Here is a 19,772-nt window from a genome sequence, read left to right on the forward strand (position 1 = left end):
TCCGGCAGCGCCAGCTGGGCCAGTTCCGCCTTCAGACTTGTCTCGCCGGCTGCTTCCTTCGGCTCTGGGTGTCACACGTGTCCCAGTGTGGCTGAGGGTGCCCCGGATCCACCCCGCTGGGAACCGCTGGGAGCAGCAGAGGGAGCTGAGGGATGCTCCCAAACCTGCTCAGCTCCTTCTCACTCCCACAGTTCCGAGGCTCAGCCCCAGCACGGCCACAGGCTGGTTTGGGATGTCGCTGTCTGGGGGGGCTTGACATCCTCCCAGAGCCGGTGGGTGTAAGAAACGCCCGTTAGAGGGGATAAACTTTTAATCCGTGACCCTGGCAGAGGGAACCTGCCTGGCGGCCCAGGCTGGTCCCCACAGGGACACGCACAGCCCCGTCCCACCCCCAGAGAAGGGGCTCCGCCGCAGGCAGGGACCCTCTGCTTTGCCCCACCACAGCGCTGGCACCGCAGGGATCTCCACCAAAGACAGACAAGGGTTTACAAAAAGTGCTGTATTTACAGGCCAGTATTTATTTGTTACTCGTGCTATTTACAATTTATTTACAATTAATCACTATAGTCACAGACAGCTGAATCAGTCAGTCAGAGATTTACAGCCGACTGGCATGGCAGAGTCGCCGGAGTTTCTCTTCTTTTCCCTCCTCAGCCCTGCCGAGGGAAGGGCTTCAGTGATTTTCCTCCCCGGGAGTGGGAAAGCCCCTCCTGTTAATCAGTAATCAGGGGAGCTGAGGTGACTCACGCTCTCCTACCCAGAACAGTTCAAGTCCCAGTGCTGCTGCAGCCATGGAAGGAAAACTGCTGCACTCCTGCCTTCCCATGAAGTGTTTCCAGGGCCGATGGCTGGTTTCTCTGCACCTGCACCCAGCCGGAGCTGGCAGCACGAGCCCTCCGGCATGGCCCCATCCCCACGGCAGCCCAGCTCTGCCAGACACGGCGTGTGTTGAGGATAGGTTGTGTCGGGATGTGGACGCTGCTCGCTCTCTGTCTCAGAGCTGAGCCAAGCACAGATCGTGGACTGCCCTGGACTCCAGGTGCTCTCAGTGACCCGGGAGCATTTTGCGCTGCCTGTGGGTCACCACTGTCCTGCCCTGGGAGGATGGCAGGAACATTCCCTTCCTGGGAAGGAGCCTCCAGTGGCCTCCACCACAAGTCATCTGCCATTGAACTACGCAAGCCTTTGCTGGCAGGTTGCAAAGAGGCACAGACAATATGGGCATCACCCCCTCCACCGTGCCAGGGGGGTCCTGACAGCCCTACCAGACGCGGCCGGGGGCAGGTGAAGCTCCCCTGCAGACCATCCGTCACGGCCCTCCCACCTTCTCCAGCAGGAAACCCCACTGGTCCAGGCAGCAGCCAGGGACTGACTGAGGGGCCGAGTCAGCCCCTGACCTGCAAAGGCAGCTTTGCCTGGGCACAGGTCAATTCAAGAAACAGGCTTTTCCCCTGGGATGTTCCCTCCGATCTTCCTCTCTTCCACTGTCTCAGGCAGATTCAGAACAAGCCTTCCATGGAATACTAACACGGGGTCGGCCAGTGGCCAGCTGTTTCCTTTTCAGATGGGTTTGTAGCCCAGCTGCCAGAGAGGCATCTTACAAAGGGACTTTTGGCTCGCTCCTGCGGATCCCTGGTTTTCAAGCCATGCAGAGGACAACGATGCTGTTCACGCCCCAGGACTGCCAGCCCTGGCCAAGCACTGCAGGAACCCTGTGGCAGCGTGGGTCCCACTGCCACTGCAAGTCTGGGGTCCCCTGGGACCACGCATCCCCTGGGACGTGCCTTCCTGCTCAGGGGACGATGGTGGACTGCTGCTTTCTCTGCTCCTGCCTCATCTTCAAAGCCAGCATCGCCCGGCGGTACAAGTCTGGGGAGGAAGGAAGTCGTCAGGGACCCTGGGGTCCAGCCTGGCACCTGCGCTGAGCAAGGGCTGCAAGGACACCCCAGGCTCCAGCGCAGTGCACTCGCGTGGCCTCCCTGCATCCCACCCAAAGGCAGCCACAACAGCATCTGCCTCCCCAGCAGCCCCCACCTTGCCCTGCAGCAGCACTTTTTTGTGCCTGTGTCCCCACACCCAGCACCCCACGGCCAAGGGCTCCTGCACAGCTCATGCCCCGCTGCCAGCAGGCCAGACATCCCCCCCGCGTTGCTTTTCAATAAAATTTGTCCTGGGAAATACCAACCAAAAGTGCTGGAGACCTCCTCATGCTGCTGCTCCACAGCAGGTTCCTGCGACTTGATTTTATTCTTGATTTTCTTCTTCTTTTTCTTTTTCATGCCCTGCACTAGATGGAGAAATACAAAATTTCAGGCACCACATCAGGGGAAAGAATGCATTTGTCAGCAAACCAGCCAAGAGGACTGCTGCTGGCGGGTCTGCAGTCCTCCAACACCACCGCGCGTCAGCCCCTGTGAAGATGCTCAGAGATGTTTCTCCTCCTGCTCGGTCAGACTCACAGGACCCGGCTCTGCACTCAGCTGATCTGCAAGCAAAGCTGATGGAGACAGCAGGGCCGGTGGCCCGGCACATCACCACTTTACTGGCTCCCAAAACCGCCCTGTAGAGTGGCTCCAGGTGTCCCGACGTGTAGCGCTGGTGGTGCCAGCAGCCTCCCGCAGCCCCCTCTCACCTGGGCGGGGGGTGGCTGTCCCGGTGGGTGTGGGCTCCTCCTGCCCGACCCTGTTGGGGGGCAGCAGCCCCCCAGCAGCCCCGGCTCGGCTGTCACCCACTCCTCCTGGTGCCTCCAGGTCCTCAGCTAGGCTTGGCTGCCCCGAGCCCTTCTTCTTCACCTTCATCTTCCTCTTCCTCCTCCCGGGGCCCTTTGTGCCCTCCTCCTGGGTAGGGTAAGGGGGATGAAGGGAAGGTGGCGGGACCCCCCTTCCATCCCGTCCCATCCCTGGGGATGGGGGGTGTCTCACCAAGGGGAGGAGGCGGCGGATGGGCCGCAGCGGACGGTTCTCCCCCGTCTTCCCCGCACCGTCTCGGGCATCCTCCCCGGGGGGCAGCGGGTCCCTGGCGGGGCGAGAGCACGGCGGGGGTTGGGGGGGTAGGGGGCAGAAGAACGGGGAAGGGGACACGCACAGACGGAGCCCCGCACCCACCTGCGAGCGGGCGGGCGGGCGCGGGCTGCCCGGGGACCGGCAGCGGGCGGCGGAGCGGCGGCGGGCGGCGGGGGCGGTGCGGCGGGGGCAGTGCGGAGGAGCCAGCGCAGCCCCTGCAGGGTGGCCCGGGCGGGACCGGCGGGGTGGCCCCGCTTGGCGACACAGGGCTCCTGCGGGCGGAGGGGCAGGGTCAGGGCGGCGGGGGGCGGCGGGGGGCGGGGGCGGCGGGGGAGCCCCGCACTCACGATGCGGCAGGGCGAGCGGTTCTCGTTGACCAGCCGCTCCAGGGACAGGCGCTCGATCAGCTCGCAGGGCAGCAGGGCGGCCGCCGCGTCTTGCTTGTTGGCCAGCCTGGGGCGCAGGGAGAGTGGAGGGCAGCCATCACCCCGGCCTCTGGGCGCCTCGCCCCACCGTGGCAGGGTGGGAGGCTGGATGCTTTCTCCCAGGTTGGCTGCGGTTAGGCAAAGCTTTGCCCCAGCCTGTACCCTGTGCTGGAGCCCCCTCCCCGGCCCGTCTCCAGAGATGCTCCCAGCTCCTGACCACCACTGGGGTCTCCATGTCCCAGCACCCCCCGACAGCCCCCTGGGTGCCACATCCCCACAGCAGCCTGGCCACGCTCCTCACATCCCCAGCACCAAGCTCCTACTCCCCCCACCTCACCCCAAATCCTACAGGTCACATCCCAAGGACTCGGCCTTACAGCAAGATGGGCTTCCCGGAGACATCGGGGTTGCTCAGGACGCGGCTCAGGACCTTGCGGGCCTCCTCCATCCGTGCCAAGTCACTGGAGTCCAGGACGAAGAGGAGCCCGTGGGCCGAGCTGTAGTGGCTGCGCCAGGCGCTGCGGGAGCGCTGGCCACCAGGCAGGTCCACCAGCGTCACCTCGAACCTGTCCACCCGCAGGCGGGTCTGGCTGGGCTGCGGCGCGGGCAGCACCTCGCCGGCCAGTGCTGCGTGCGGGGAGAGGGCAGAGAGTTGGCGCAGCGAGCCTGGGAGCATCCCTGTGACATCTGCCTCCTCCTCCCCAAGCCACATCCCTGCTCCCAGGGTTGCCCAGGGCACGGCCAGTGCCCCCCCTTCACATTTCCCCCAGGCCGGCAGCTGTATTTCAAGGGTCTCCTCCATCCTTCAAGGCTCAGGGACTTGGTTGCAAAGGGCTGTAAAGCTGCTGCCTCCAGCCAAGGCCAGCTCCTGGGGCGCGCTGCTCCTCACCTCTCTCTATGTCCATGATGACGGAGGTTTTCCCCGCGTTGTCCAGCCCCAAGACGAGAAGGGTCACTTTTCTGGGGAGTGACAACAGCGGGTGAACATCCCAGAGAAAGGCCTTGCTCCCTGGGGAGCGGTGACGGCTGCTAGCCCTGGGGCTCTCAGCAAGGGACCCCACGCGCCGCGGCCGTGCTTTGGCCAGAAGAGGGGCAGGACGGTGACAAGGGCCCTGGCTGAGATGGGGAGGAGGACAGGGATGGTCCCCAGTGCCCAGGGAGAGGAAGAGGACAGGCACAGGCAGCTGGAGCCAGCCCAGCACCATGGGACCATGGGTTCCCACAGCAAGGATTTATTTTCCGATCATATAGGATTAAGCAATGATATGCACAGGCCAAAGAGGTTGTTCCTTATATGCAAATGTTAATGATTGCTCTTGGTGTCCTTCCTTGTCAGTGAATTATGGGTATACACAGCTAGGGAGAGGTAGCAAGGGTGTTTTACAAGCTCCTGCCTGGACTCTGGTGGTTTTTCCTGTTGCTAACCAGTCCTATTTGGTCTCCAGCGACGTGCTCCACCAGAGCCACGCGCAGAACCTTTTCCCTGTGGTTGACAAACCACAGTAGTCATTTGCAGCATTGTTTTCTTCCTTAAACATACAGACCAGGCTGCGTGGGTGGCACGGCCCCACCTCCTGCATTATGACAAGGTGTCCTCGCTGGTCGGAGAGGACCATAGACCCCCCTCACCCCTCACAGTGTCTGCCCAGGCTGGTGCAGCACCATCCCCGGGGAATTAACCCGGGTCTCCCAACACACGCAAACACAGCTCATCCTCCCCAGCTTTCCTGGGGAGCCACTGACTCTGCATAGGGGGAGTCCCACTGGGAATTCCTGCATACCCACCCCTGCCTGCCCCGTTCTCCTCCCTGCCCAGCTCCTGCCTGCTGGAGGGACCAAGGGGACGCGCGTGTGCCTTGCTCTGCCATTTGGGGATGGTTCCTGATGGTTCCTCACTGACAAACACGTGGGTAAACGTTGTGTCCCCCCCAGGAGCAGGCGCGGGGTCCTACCTGATGGGCTCCTGGATGGCCTGCAGCCAGGACCAGCAGTGGGAGAAGAGATGGAACATGCTCGGCAGCCCCGCGCGGAGGGACGGGCCTCTCTTCAGCACCTGCAGAAGCGAGCAGCCCGCTGTGTCCCCAGGCTTCGTCCTCCTGCCCGTGCCTGCTGCCCGTGGTGGGGGGCATCTCACCCCAGGTTGCCCCGTCCCACTGCCCTGCTTTGCTGCCTCCAGCCTCGTGCGCACAAGCCAAGCCTGGGGACAAACCCCAGCCCCCAGGGCAATATCCCCTGGGCAACCTCCCCCGGACAACCCCCCTGGGCACGGACCCTGCCCCGTCAGCCCCTTCTTGTATGGCGGGAGCACCAGCCGGCTTCTCACCTACTCGTCCCCGCTACGCAGCCCCTGCTCGCATCCCCTTTGCGTAGCAGCTGCTTAAATCTAATCTGGATTTACATTACTTACTCCTCGCAACCTCTTTAATCCTGGTGGGTCGGCCCAGGCCGGTGGCCGCTGGGACATGAAGTGCCGTGGGGCTGCCTGCTGCGCTGGATGGCAGGGCCCAGCACTGCATTACCCACCCGGCTGTGCCCACGTGGCACCGGGCAGCCTCGCGCCTCCATGGCTGGCTTAAATGGCTTGTGGTGGGGACATCGCCTGACAGCCCACGTGGGGTTTCCAGCTGAATTACTGTCTCCACTTAACGAACAGTGTCGCAGGCTCCTGGCTGCCTAATCCCTCCGTGGATGCTTCTCTGCAGCCCCTGCCAGGAGCAGCCCCCGCGAGGTGTGCACGGCGCCGCTGCCCGCCCAGGGGTCCCCTCTGCGCCAGGCTGGGGGACATCACTGCTCACTGCTTGTGTTTCTTGTCCCCCAAGGCACCCCCTGAGCAGCAGCAGGTCCTGTGCCACTCAAAATAGAAATACCAGCCAGCCCGAGCAGGTGCCTGGCCGGGAGCAGGGGGGCGGTGGGGACCCTTGGATAACGGGCCAGGGAACGGAGCCAAAAAAGCCTGGAGTCCTTGATCTGCAATCCCAAAGCTCTTATCTTGCTCCTCAGGTTTCCTGCTGCTTGCCCCGGCCGGGGCTGCCCTCCCTGGTGTGCTGTGGGCAGAGAAGAGGCTGCACAGGGATGTCTGTGCCGCAGGAGTTCTGGGTGGGGGGGGCGTGGGGTCCAGAGGGATGGGGACATGAGACCCTCTGAAAGCCACACCGGGGAGCAAACAGGGATACCCCTGGCTCACATCGGTCCATGCTAAACCACCCAGTGCCAGCAGCGCTGCCTCGACCCAGCCACTAGCCAAAGATGACGAGATGTCGCCGGGTGTCCCACACCTCTGGGGTGGCCCTGGGGGTGCGAGACAAGGATGCCGAGATGCTGCCAGGTGTCCCACCACTTCTGGGGTGGCCCTGGGGGTGCAATCCCAGGCTGGGCACGGCCCCTCGCTCCAGCCCCGCACACTGCCGGGAAGCCCGGCACCTGCCCATGGGTGAGGGAGGTGCCCCGGAGCTGAGCTGTGGTTAATGATTGATGGAGAAAGTTTCCGTGCTGATATCACGGCCACATGAAATAATATTTGGGGTGACTGTTCACCCTTATGCCTCTGACAGTGGCTGCACTCTGTCTGCCTTAGCCTGCCCCAGGAACAGAGAGCCCTGTCCTGGTCTCGATGGCCTTTCCCAGTTGCTCCCATGCAGCAGCTTGCTGGGACCAAGGCTGCTGGCAGCACGGGGCTGGGAAGCCTTTTGCAGAATCAGCCAGACTGGGGCTGAAATGACTTGCTGGAAGCGCCAGTGCCTGTCCCGGTGCCGAGGGGTGTCACTGCCAGGGGACAGCCAGGCAGGGGACAGGAAGAGGCATGACCAGGAGTGCTATAAATAGGGCAGTGCTGTGTGGCAGGTGGCCCCGGAGGGGCTGTGAGAGCCAGTCTCCCTCCGGCACTGACGGATTTCTAGAGGTCTCTGAGCTGCTTTTAACACCATTGTCGAAAATCCCAGGCCAAACCCGCACCAGGGAACCCCCCGGGCACCTGGGGCAGCTCCATGTCACCCCTCCCTATGCACACAGACAGGGCTCAACAGTCGGGAAAACCTCAAAAACCACCCCAAGTCTGGTGAAACCCACGGTCGATTCTGGCAAGGTGGCATGAGGGCCAAGCCCGGAGCGATGGGCCTTTTGTCGAGCCAGGGGTCAGCTTACAGACAGGCGACTGGCCCTTTGCCCAGGCAGCCGGCCGGGGTGCAGCCCCAAGCTGCCATGGGGACACCCCCAGGCAGTGCCAGCGGGGACCTGCGGCAGCCGTCCGGGTTTCCTTGGTGATTGTTGCCAGGTGAGAAACTCCAAGGCAGAATTTATTATCTTGGCGGATAACTGGAGATGTTCCTCGCCGGAGCTGTTACTGGACCGTGCCCCGACACCCTGCCAGGCTGGACCCTCGAGTGCCACTGGGGCTAGTGGGACCCCCCGAAGGAGGGCTGTGCCCAGGGGTGCTGGGGCCGCTCAGCCCCTGGCATCGCTTCCTGGAAGGCAGCACGTGTTTTGGGGCTATTTCTGCCCGCTGGAGCGTCGCAGGCGAGGGCAGGAGGCGAAACCACAGGGACCTCAGAGCGGCACAGATGGACGCGGGCTGGCAGGGTGCCCTGCCTTGGTTACCCTAAAACCCGTGAGTATGTGCCCAGGATGGCACCGGGCACACCGGGACCCCCTCTTGGGACCCCCGGGGTGAGGAGCAGAGTGGGGGGGACACGGCAGTGGCGGGGCTGGGGGAGCTTGCTTGCGGGGAATGGTGGCTTGCGAGGGAAAGCAGTGGGCAGTGCAGAGCTATAGGGGCTGCCCAGAGCATTTACAGAGAGCCTTGAGCTGGGGTGGCACCAAAACCCCAGGTGACAGCAAGGACCAAGAAGTCGCAGCGGAAATATTTGCAAGCTGTCCTGCTTTGCTGGGAACCAGATCGTTCCTGCCCAAATAAAGCATCCACGGCGGGGCGAGGACATGCAGGGGCTTTGGGGAGGGACTCATCTTTCTATTTAATTTAACGCGTGGGACGGCAGTAGCAGCACAGTAGGTATGCAAATAGCTGCAACGGCCCTTTAAATCCCGGCCCGGCTCTGGTGGCTAACGATAACCCCGGATCATACGAGCTCCTAAATCCTGAGAGCTAATTACAGGCGAACGCCCCGCGCTGGGGCTGGAAATGCAAGATAATTACAGCCTGTGCCAGGGATAGCTGTCGGTGATGAACTGGGGTGCCGGGGATGTTTGCTGGCAGGCCAGCTGCGCTCCCCACCGCCACACCAGTGACCGTTTGGCCAGCTATTTTGGGTGAGGGAGGTTGTTTTTCTGGAGTTCTCTTTGCTGCCCCGTCACCGGTACCACCACCCCGCAGCGGATGCCGAAGCAGGGGAGGAAGCGTGCAGGGAGCCGGTTGCTTTTCACCCAATTTCTGGCTGGGCGCTTCCCAGCCGGAGCACACACCAGTTCCTGGGGGAGGCTTGGATTACAGCACAAGCTTCCTCCGCCGGGTTTCGCTCTGCTCCCCGCTGCACAGGGAAGCTGCCGGCTCGCTCCTGGAGCTGGGTGATGCCCCTGCGATGGCTACAAAGCCTTTCCCGGGCTCCTAGGGTGGTTTTGCTGAGAGTATTACAGTCCTCCTGTTGCTTTCCTGCGGGAAAGCAGGGAAAAGGAGAGGGTAAAGCATCCCTTCTGCCTGCCAGGATGCCCAGCCACGCGCAGGCGCAGCCTGGCTGGGTTAGCACGCTCTATACTCTTACAGCAGGTGGAACCAACCCGGGGGAAGCAGTTAATTAAAAGTAATTTTAACCCTTCCTGCCTGCTTTAGTGTCACAGCATCACCCACTGCCTGAGCTGGGACAGTAGCCAGAGAGGTATGGCTTCAAAATGTGTAATTATCGCAGGGAAGACTTATAAATGCAGCGGAAGAAGGTAACTCTGTTTTGTTATTAAGGACTTTAAGCCGTGGGGCGGCCGTGGCACGGCCCGCGCTGGGGGGCCACAGGCTCAGCCCAGCCTCCAGCCCGCAGCGAGATGCAGAGGGATGAGATCCTCAGGGCAGACCCAGTTTTTTCTCCCAGCGGGTTAAAAGAGCAAAGCTGGACGAGGCAATGGAGCGGCAAAAAGCAGTCGCATGACGAAGCAAATGGAAAAAAAATATTTCCCCGACCAGAAACTATTCTACAGGCTGCCGGGGCAGGAAAAAATACAGCCAAGTTATTGAGAAAGCAATGCAAAATCCAAACAGTTCAGGCTGTGAAAACCAGTCATTTGCAAAGCTATTTCCAAACTAAGTAAAAAGTTCCCAGTCACAGATTCCTGGGAACCCCCCAGCTGCCAGCCCGGCCGGCCAGGGCAGCATGGCCATGCAGAGGGGACACAACTGTCCCCTCTTCGCTGCACATCGAGGTGGGAAACACTTTGTGATTTCACCCGGCACATGGAGTCTTTGGGGGATCAACACGTCCCCACCACCGCTCCGCGTGGCACCGGCTGCATGTTTAATCCTCGGCACAGAGCATGTTCCTGGGGGATGGTTCTCATCTGAAAAGGCATTGGGGAGGAGGGGGAGCATGGCCAGCCCTGCACCCAGAGCCGCTGCCCCCACCGCTGTGCGCAGGGCTATATTTGGGAAGGCGCAGCGTGTGCTTGGCATGTCCCAGCGAGCAATGTCTGCTCCGGGTCCTAGTGCGGTGGGAGAGGAGAGGAAAGGAGGAGAGGAGAGGAGAGGAGAGGAGAGGAGAGGAGAGGAGAGGAGAGGAGAGGAGAGGAGAGGAGAGGAGAGGAGAGGAGAGGAGAGGAGAGGAGAGGAGAGGAGAGGAGAGGAGAGGAGAGGAGAGGAGAGGAGAGGAGAGGAGAGGAGAGGAGAGGAGAGGAGAGGAGAGGAGAGGAGAGGAGAGGAGAGGAGAGGAGAGGAGAGGAGAGGAGAGGAGAGCTTGTAGGAGCGAGCCGGCAGCTCACCCCACCTGGGCTCTTTAAGGGCGCTGGCAAGGAGCTCCCTACCATTCCCAAACTTCTCCTTTTACAGGAGCCGAGGCGGCAGGCAGGCATGTGTAAGGCAGACATGGCTATTTTCAGCGTAGGGGGGCGGGGAGGGAGCCTGCTCCCCCGTCCCACGCACAGCCCGAGCTCCGGCACACGAATGGCCGCACGCGTCCGCAGGGGCTGGGAAAACCGCCCAGCAAATCCCCCCTTCCACACGGCGGGGCAGCCAGCACTGTGCTCAAAGTGCGTGGTGTGAACACCGAGATCATACACATAATGAAGGCTGGGATTAAGGAAATAATGAAGCTGGGATGTTCTCCCGGAGAACTGACAGCCACACGTGGTGGCTGGTGCCTTGAGCATTGCTGGGTGGGGGGAGACTCCTGGATGCTGGTGCAAAGCACGGGGCAGGGACGCGGGCGGCACCGTGCCACCCTTGTGCGGGGAAAACAGCGTTTTCTCCATCCCTCTGCCTTTCTCTCCTGCTCCAGCTCCTGATGGTGAGGTCTGCAACACTCAACATGAGTAACCTGCAACCCACCTAAACCCCCCCGCTTTCCTAAGTGGTCCTAGAGATGCCAGCATGGTCCCCCTCTGTTTGGCACCTTGGGTTTTACCCTGATGGGCGCTTCATGGCAGCTTCGCGTGGTGTTGGAGGTCACCTCACCCATCCGGACCACAGCTCCGCAAGGGCTGCTCCATTCCCGGGAGGGCTCAGAGCGAGCCTGGCCCAGATCCCTGCTCTGCTGGCCCAGATCCGACCACTGCACATGGGCACACCCTGGTGGGATGTCCCCAGCGCCCGGGCAGGTCAGTGATGGCAGTGTCCCAGTGTGTCCGTGCGGCCCGAGGCGCGCTGGGTTTGCAGGCGGAGGCGCAGGCGTGGAGGCGGCAGGAACAGGCAGCAGGGGCAGGATGGCTGGCTGGTGCTATCTCTGACACAGATCGCTTTTACAGCCTGCTGTTTACAGCGCGGAGCCGCGGGCAGGTAGGGTTAGGCTGGAGGGGTGACTCACAGCGTGAAGCAGAACACAGCCCGCTGCCTCTCCGCACCCGGCTCAGAGAAATGGGATAATAACTGGTGTGAGAAGCGCCATGAGGCTCTGTCCCTCCATTCCCCTGACGGCCGTCAGGGCGCCCGGACGCAGGACTGGAATTCTTGACTGCTTGAACACTCACCCTTAAATGTTTCATCATGAAAGAGGGGAAGACGAAATAAAAATATGATGAGTCGGAGCCCAGGCATTGCTCAGCCGAGGGCTTGGTGACCTGCCAGATTCCTGGGGGGATGCTTTTAATTTGGATAAATGGAAGTTGCGTAAATGGTAGAAATCGTGCGTTGCCCTTGCTACTAACACAGAGGTGTGGGCACAGCTGGCAGTGCTGCGCGGTGCGCCGGCGCCGGCTGAGCGCCCAGCCACGCTGCGTGCCGGGGCCGACGCTGCCATTGCCCGTGCACAGCTCCCACCCCGCGTATCCACAGGAGCGACCCGGCTGGCAACAGACAGACAGACACCATTCCCTTCACCCTCTGCCCTGCTAGCGTTCTTTTTTTGGAGCAGCTGTTTTCCAAAAACAGCTTGAAAATACGTAAACTATCATACCAGAGCGGAGCAGTCACACGTAGGTCTCCCATCCCTGCCGGTCAGGCCAGTCCCTATGAGCTCATGGTGTTTGTGGTTTCCTGAAGCAGCTGTTCAGCACTGGAAGGAAAAATGCTGAGCAGCTGGGGACACCGGGATTGCTTCTGTGTGGGAGAGGCGGCCTCCAAGGCCTCAGGCGGTTTTATTCCCAGCTCTACTGCTGATAAACCCGATAGCCCTGGTAACTCTTCCAGCCTGGTAAAATGGGGGAAACTCTTGTGCATGGAGTTTGGGGTGGGGGGGGCGGGATTCATGCTTTGGGCTTGCACAGGGCTGGGCGAGCGATGGACACGGCAATCCCACTGTTAGCGTGGGCACCTCCTTGCAAGCTGGCCTGGCTGCCGAGGGATGAACACCCAGTGCCTTTTAAAAGTTACCTAAGACTTCCCAGCCTGCCTAAACCAGGGAAAATTGGCCGACCTCAAACACTCCCTGCCTTGTCTCATCTCTCCCAGCCAGCCGGCATGTGCCCAGGCGGGACTGAGTAACCCGTCTGTCACCGATGCTTGGGGCAGACAACGTGGCGTGCATCACCGCGCCGGCAGCTGCTGCGACACACCGCCGTTCGTGGGGGGGGGGGGCTGGCGCTGGGGGCCACCATGCGCGCTAGGCAGAGTGGGGACCCCCATGGCCATCGATATGGGGAGCAGCCCAGCCAGCCTTTGTTCCACCACTGTGCTGGGGATGGAGTTGTGGAGCTCAGCTGGCTGGCCCAAGCCTGCAGGGCAAATGGGATGGAGAGGAGGGGACATGGGGCTGAGTGTCAGGCTCAGTGATGGGAGGTTTGGCTCCATTAGCAAGTCCTTATCCCATCACCTTGGACGTAGGTCCTTGAAGGCGATGGGAAAAGCATCGTGTTGCTCAGCAGTAGGCCAAGGTGGTCTTCATCACCTTCTACCTGGGTGCAGGAGCATCCAGGATGCGGGAGCTACGTCTGCCCCCGTAACATCCTACCCAAATCTCGAGGCCAGCCCTGCACACACACACACACACAGCCGCCCACCGGAGCTGAAGGGGTGTCCCTGCCATGGCTGAGCTTGCGAGAGACCAAAATGCTCCTTGCCTCAGCACCACCCTTCCTCCCACATGCCGCCCCACAGAGCTCAGGGCCACGGGGTGATGGCTGCCCTGGCCCAGCCCCACAGCCCCTTCCCTGGGGCTGGAGCTGGGGGCAGTCCCCTGAGGTGGGGTGGCAGTGGGTGCAGGCAGCTCTCTGGCCGCTGTGGGCAGGGCTGGCACACACACTGGCATCCCCTCCTGCCCCATGGCAGAACCCCACTGTCCCTGGGGCTGCCGGACACCTCTCCCCTGGGGGGACCCCTCATATGTCTGTGCTTTGGGGTGCTCATAGATTCCAGAGCCCAGTTGGGCCAGGATTTGGTGGAGGGGTCCCTGGGAGGACCCTAGAGGCTAGGGGGCACACAGGGTGTAGCATGGGGGCTGGCAGGGCTGGGGGATTGGGGGTCCCAGGGTAGGTGCTGCAGGGCGGTCCTGGGGTGGCAGAGGGGTCCTGAAATGTGGGTCCTGGCCATGTTGGGGGTGTCCTGAGGCATGGCTTCCCAGCAGAGACAGGGAGTCCTGGGCTGCATCAAAAGAAGCGTGGCCAGCAGGGCGAGGGAGGTGATTCTGCCCCTCTGCTCTGCTCTGGTGAGACCCCACCTGGAGTACTGCATCCAGCTCTGGAGTCCTCAGCACAAGAAGGACATGGACCTGTTGGAGCAGGGCCAGAGGAGACCACAGAGATGCTGGGAGGGCTGGAGCCCCTCTGCTGTGAGGACAGGCTGAGAGAGTTGGGGGGGTTCAGCCTGGAGAAGAGAAGGCTCCGGGGAGACTTTAGAGCCCCTTCCAGTCCCTAAAGGGGCTCCAGGAAAGCTGGGGAGGGACTCTGGATCAGGGAGGGGAGCCATGGGACAAGGGGGAACGGTTTTAAACTGAGAAAGGGGAACTTTAGATTGGATATTAGTAAGAAATTCTTTGCTGTGAGGGTGGTGAGCCCCTGGCCCAGGTTGCCCAGAGAAGCTGTGGCTGCCCCATCCCTGGAGGGGTTCAAGGCCAGGCTGGACGGGGCAGCGGGGCATTCTACGAAATGATTCTACGAAAGAAGGGGGTGATGGGGCAGGAGAGGAGGTGGGGGTCTCCTGGGGCAGGGGGCTCCACGCCTGGTGGCGACCTGGGCGCTGCAGCGGGGGGGTCCGGGGGGCAGGGGGGTGGCGGGACGCCGGGGATGCCTGGCCACGGGGACCCCGGGATGGAGAGCCGATCCCCGGCGGGGAGTCCCGCCCCCTGCCCCCCTCGGGGCTCGACTCGGCGGGGCCGGGGCCGGGGCCGGGCTGCCCGTCGGGTGTCGGTGCGGCGGGGGACCCCGCTCCGCCCCGGCCCGCCCCGGCCCGCCCCGCTCCGCCCCGCAGCGCGGCTCCTCTCTCCGCTGCAGCCCGGGATGGCGCCGCGGCGGGGCTGAGCGGGGCCGGGGCCGGGATGGACGGCCCGAGCGGGGGGTGCCCGCCCCCCGCCACCGCCGCCCCGGCGCGGGCGAAGCTGCCGCTCGGCATCGTCTTCTCGACGGCCCTTTTCTGCGGGGAGGGGGCGGCGGCCGCCGTCCTCTGCCGCTCCTACGGCCACTCCGACGACCGCTTCTGGCTGGCGCTCACCGTCTTCTTCGTGCTCTGCCCCTCCGTCCTGGTGCAGCTCACCCTCATCTTCGTGCACCGCGACCTCAGCCGCGACCGCCCCCTCGTCCTGCTCATGCACCTGCTCCAGCTCGGGCCCATCATCAGGTGAGCGTGGCAGGGGACGTGGGGACACCTGGCATGGGACACGGGGACCCCTGGCAGGGACGCAGGGACCCCCAGCATGGGACACGGGGACCACCGGCAAGGACACGGGGACCACCGGCAGGGACGTGGGGACCCCGGCATGGAACGTGGGGACCCCCATCGGGGATGCGGGGACCCTGGCATGGAACATGGGGACCCCCGGCAGGAACGCGGGGACCCTGGCATGGAATGTGGGGACCCCCATCAGGGACGTGGGGACCCCGTCAGGGATGCAGGGATCCCCGGCAGGTCACTGGGTACGAGCAGGGAGTGGTGCCGTGCAAGGCGAGGCACTCCGGGCACTGTCTGTCGGCAGAAATCTGTCCATGCAGCAAACCCCGGCGTGCCCAGAGCTGCTCCTGCTGGCCCCCCAGCCCCCTCCTCCCCGGGGACACTGCTGCTCCCGGCCCACGGGGGTCTTCTGCTCGGCCACCCCTCCCCAGCGGTGCCACAGTCCTGCTGGGGGGCTGCTGCCTGCTGGAGCCCCGCTCCAGGCAGGACTCGTCTCTCTCAGCCTGTTGCATCTCAGCTGCTAAAAAGGCTCTTTGCAGAGTTGCTTTCTGCAGCCCGCGTTTCCCTCTGCCTTTGGGTTTTGCCATCGTTTTGCTTAGGCTGGGGGCACAGGTGCAAATACTGGCTGGGGGGCTTGAGGGTGAATAGGAACAGGGGTCCTGCCCCGCAGAAAACGTCCCCAGGCCTGGGACGGGTGAGGGTTGTGGGACACAGAGGAGAGGAGCTGGGTGCAGGAGCGGGGCTGGCATGGGGGTTGGGAGGCCACCGGACCCTGCTGGGGAGAGGAGGGTGAGGGGGTGGGTGTTGCACAAGCTGGAGAGCTGCTGATCTCTCACTCCTTGGGAATGCTGCGGTGCCTCCCCGGGGCTGCTGCCGTCACCCTGGCTGTCCCCCTCGGCAGGAGCTTGCAGGGGGTGCACTGGGCAGCGGGGCAGAGCCACCATCTCTGCAGGGCTCCCTCCACAGGGCGCGCCAAACCCGCAGAGCTGCAAAAACACGGCAGCCTCCACCGCGCTTCCTCCATCACCGGAAACCAGTAGGGTGCCGGGGGCGCCCTCGTCAGCACGCTTCATCTTCAGAGGTGGTTGGCGAGCCTCACCGCAGCACCACCAGCCGTTGGAAGGCCCACCTCAGCCCGCGCTGGCCCGCGGTGGTGTCACGGCTCTCACCGCACTGACCATGGCCGTCTGAGACGGTTACAATGGTGCTTGGCCACTCGATGGAGATGGAGCCCAGCCTGCTGAGAAGGTCTGGCAGAGCATCAGGAGCCAGCTGGGATCGCCCTTGAAGCCGGGCCCTTTGGATGAAACCATTTTCCCATCAGCGTTTGCAAGGAGCCATGAGCGCCGGCCTGATTCCGGCAAGAAAATTTATCCAAAAAAAAAACCTCATTCCATTTGGGTCTGAAACAAAGCAAGGTCTGCTGTCCTAATGAATGCTCATAAATAATTACGTCCTGTTGGTGGCAGAGCCAGCTTGTCCCCGAGGGGGAGTCGAGCCCGTGGGATGGGTCCTCCTCTGCCCATCAGCTGGGGTCCTGCCCCCGTGCAAGGGGGAGCAGCATGGAAGAAACCTGCCCCCCTTCCCTGTTCATGAGGGTGCCCTGCGGGGAGGGGGCTGCGGAAGCGCTGTCTTATCAGCCTGTGTCACACTCGGCTTCGCCCTGCGCTCCCCTTCCTGCCGTCCCCACCAAGAAGGAAGCGTAGAAGTCTTCTGCACAAGAGGAGAGATCAAAGACGAGATCAGAAAGTTTTGCTTGCTTAGAAGAAAAGATGCATTTTGTGCCAGTTGGGAAAACAGAGCCCGAGGGTGATTAACCCCTTCCTGGAGCTCCCAGCACAGCTACAGTTTCCATACCCTGGATGCCGCACCTCTTCCACCCTCACTGGGGCTGTGGTTGTCCCCCTACGCCTGATGACGGAGCAGAGGAGTGACCACCGGGCATCCCTGTGGTGCTCCTGGTGTGACCGTGCCCTCATCCTGACATCCTGGGATCCATCCTGCCCTCATCCTGACATCCCAGGGCCAGGGACTGCCCGCAGCATGGCTGAACAGTTGCCCAAATCAGTTGGGCTGCACCCGGCAGGAGCAGGGTCTGGCTGGCACTGGGCGAGGGGGGGTTGGAGGTGCCAGGAGCGGGTCCAGGGGGCAGCGGGGAGGCTGGCAGGGTGACGGCTGCCACGTCCCCACAGGTGCGTGGAGGCCCTGGTGGTGTACTGCTGGTCGGGGAAGGAGGAGGAGCCCTACGTCACCATCACCCGCAAGCGGCGGCTGCGGAAAGGCTACGAGGTGGAGATGGAGCAGGAGGTGGGCCACTCGGTGCGCCGGCTGGCCACCCACCGCAACGCCTTCAAGCGCATGGCGGTCATCCAGGCCTTCCTGGGCTCCACCCCGCAGCTCACCCTCCAGCTCTACATCAGCGTCCTGGAGAAGTACGTCCCTGTGGCCCGAGGTAAGGCTGCCTGGCGCCTGGGACCCAGCAGGGCAGGGTGGCAGCTCCTTAGCCACCTGTGCCGGTGTGGCATCCGAACAAAGCTCTGGGGGCTTGCCACCAGATTCCCCTAAACATGGAGAGGTTTTACACTCGTCTGTCCCCTGGTCTGCTTTTCCCATGCCCAGTGCTCTGCTTTCCAGCTTGGATTGAGGCTGGGAGGGTGGGAAGAGCTGGTGGTGACCGAGGCGCCAGGCTCTGCTCCCAGCCCCGGGCACTTGCAGACATCTGCCCTATGGAGCTGTGCCATCCGCCCGCTGCCCTGTCCCGTAAAGCTGTCGTGCCCCTGCTCCAGGCTGCTCCGGTCTGCATCAGTTACTGGGGTTTTCCAGCTCTGACTTCCCCACGGTCCCTCCGTTGGATTTATTTCTGAGCCTTTCCCAACGGCTGGAACTCCCAGCCCAGCTCTCCCAGGCTCCCTCGTCTGCTCCCGGGGTGTTTATATACTCAGGGGCTGGATGTGCCAGAGCGAGCTTTTAAATCCCGCTCCGGCATGCTGCCGAGCCGGGCGTGCACCATTCCAACAGGGGAAGGAGCTGCCCTCGCCAGCCCGCTCTCCTGGCCGTGCTGGGAGCCCAGACCTTGCCCTCTGTGCCCACGGAAAGGGGGACATGAGAGATGCCCCACGGAAACCCCTCCTTGGCCACGGCCCCCTGCGATGGCGTGTTGGGGAGCAGGAGCAGTGGAGGGAGGAGGATGAGCCCCAGCACTCCTCCAGCGGCAGATGCAGGAAGCAAATCCTGGTTGACACATTCCAGGTGACTCCCTGGCAGCTCAGGTGTCTCAGCTCAGACCCACAGCTCACAGACAACGGGGACCAGCCACGCGCCACGTGTTTTTTCCGTGTCGCGGCTTCCCTGGCTGCACTGAATGCGGGCAGCTGCCGGTGTTGCCTACGAGTGACCTTGGCTTTGCAACCCTCGGATGAAGGTGGCTCTTGAGATGCTCCCAGGGCGAATGGTGGGTGACGGTGGGGTGGCTCTTGGTCCAGGTGAGGGCAGAGGGATGCTCGCAGCACAGACTGTGCCCCGCTCCCCCTTGAGCAGTATTTCTTGTGTAGGGCGGGGGGGATGAAGCACAGGAATGGCCCCAGTTTGGCAAAGGCTCCTGATTTATTGGCGTAGGGAGAAAATATGGGAGCAGAGCCTCCTGCTGCCTGCAGCTCCTCCCCCAGCCACCCCATTGTGAGGTCTGTCACCACCAGCCACCAGCTTGGCACCCCCTGCCTTGCACCCGGGCAGCAGAGAGGCTGGGCGCACAGCCCGGTCCCCAACGCTGCCTGACCTCCCTGCCTTCTCCTTCTGCAGCCGTCCTCATGGGCATCTGCCTGGTGTCAGTCACCTATGGAGCACTAGTCTGCAATGTCCTGGCCATCCAGGTCAAGTATGACGACTACAAGGTCCAGCTGCGGCCACTGGCCTTCCTCTGCATCGTGCTGTGGCGCAGCCTGGAGATCTCCACCCGCGTGACCGTCCTCGTGCTCTTCAGCACCGTCTTCAAGCACTGGATCATCCCCATCGCCTTGGCCAACCTGCTGGTGGTCTTCCTCTTGCCCTGGGTGCAGTTCTGGCGGAGTGGTAGCCACCTGCCTGACAACATCGAGAAGAACTTCAGCCGGGTGGGCACGGTGGTGGTGCTCTGTGCCTTCACCCTCCTCTACGCCAGCATCAACATGTTCTGCTGGTCAGCCATGCAGCTCAAGCTGGCCGACCGGGACCTCATCGACAAGTCGCAGAACTGGGGCCGCTTGGCCGTGTACTATGTGGCCCGGCTGGTGGAGAACACGGCCCTGGTCATCCTCTGGTACTTCTTCAAGACAGACGTCTACGAGAACATCTGCACCCCGCTGCTGGTGGTGCAGCTGCTCCTCGGCTACTGCCTGGGCATCTACTTCATGCTCCTCTTCTTCCAGTACCTCCACCCCTGCCGCCAGCTCTTCCACCATAACGTCGCCGACTTCCTGCACTGCGTCTGCTGCCGCCGGCGCCCGCCGGGGACCCCTCTGTGCTTGCAGGCACCCTACGAGCCCGGCGTGAGACACAGCATCGTCTGAGGCACAGCCAGCACCTGGCTTTTCCAGCTGGCTACGGACACGGGGACGGGCAGTGCCGGCAGCCGGGGGGGGCTCATGGCACAAGCTCCCTGGCCCTGTGGTGGCAGCGGGTCCCGGTGTGTCCCCGCAGTGGCAGGGGGACAGGAGTGTGCCTGCCTGCCCAGGACTGCACGCATGGACACGAGGGTCTTACGGGGTGCCCAAGCCACCAGTGGCCGCGAGCTGGCTGCCATGTGGTGCACAGCCCCTGGGGTGCCCGGGCACCCCCCAACCGCCCGCTACGGTACGTGCGGTGGCCGTGGGGCCACAGGTGACGGTGGGACTGTTTTAAGCAGTAAAGAAACCTTTGCTGTGGCTGGGCGTGCAGGTGTGACGGGCAGAGGGTGACTCACACGGA

General features: G+C 62.8%; 2 protein-coding genes across 4 annotated transcripts; one reads left to right on the forward strand and one right to left on the reverse strand.

The window, feature by feature from the left end:
* Positions 1-565: 565 nt before the first annotated feature.
* On the reverse strand, positions 566-4,384 carry ARL13A (ADP ribosylation factor like GTPase 13A). Its single transcript, XM_063346835.1, has 8 exons — positions 4,317-4,384; positions 3,805-4,054; positions 3,350-3,455; positions 3,105-3,274; positions 2,922-3,015; positions 2,633-2,837; positions 2,186-2,287; positions 566-1,869 (listed from the first exon to the last, which is right to left on the reverse strand). Exons 1-8 carry the CDS (start codon positions 4,330-4,332, stop codon positions 1,793-1,795), a joined length of 1,020 nt encoding a protein of 339 aa, XP_063202905.1. The 5' UTR covers positions 4,333-4,384; the 3' UTR covers positions 566-1,792.
* A 2,915-nt stretch (positions 4,385-7,299) lies between these two features.
* Positions 7,300-19,729, forward strand: XKRX (XK related X-linked). 3 transcript variants are annotated; one of them, XM_063345760.1, is made up of 4 exons: positions 7,300-8,030; positions 14,438-14,780; positions 17,024-17,283; positions 18,630-19,729. In XM_063345760.1, exons 2-4 carry the CDS (start codon positions 14,482-14,484, stop codon positions 19,373-19,375), a joined length of 1,305 nt encoding a protein of 434 aa, XP_063201830.1. In that variant the 5' UTR covers positions 7,300-8,030; positions 14,438-14,481; the 3' UTR covers positions 19,376-19,729. The 3 variants fall into 3 exon arrangements, with proteins under 3 accessions (XP_063201830.1, XP_063201831.1, XP_063201832.1); XM_063345761.1 differs by lacking the exon at positions 7,300-8,030 and adding an exon at positions 10,280-12,204; XM_063345762.1 differs by lacking the exon at positions 7,300-8,030 and having other exon boundaries at positions 14,100-14,780.
* The last annotated feature ends 43 nt before the right edge of the window (positions 19,730-19,772 follow it).

Source organism: Chroicocephalus ridibundus, chromosome 9 (assembly GCF_963924245.1).
Source record: "Chroicocephalus ridibundus chromosome 9, bChrRid1.1, whole genome shotgun sequence".
Taxonomy (NCBI): domain Eukaryota; kingdom Metazoa; phylum Chordata; class Aves; order Charadriiformes; family Laridae; genus Chroicocephalus; species Chroicocephalus ridibundus.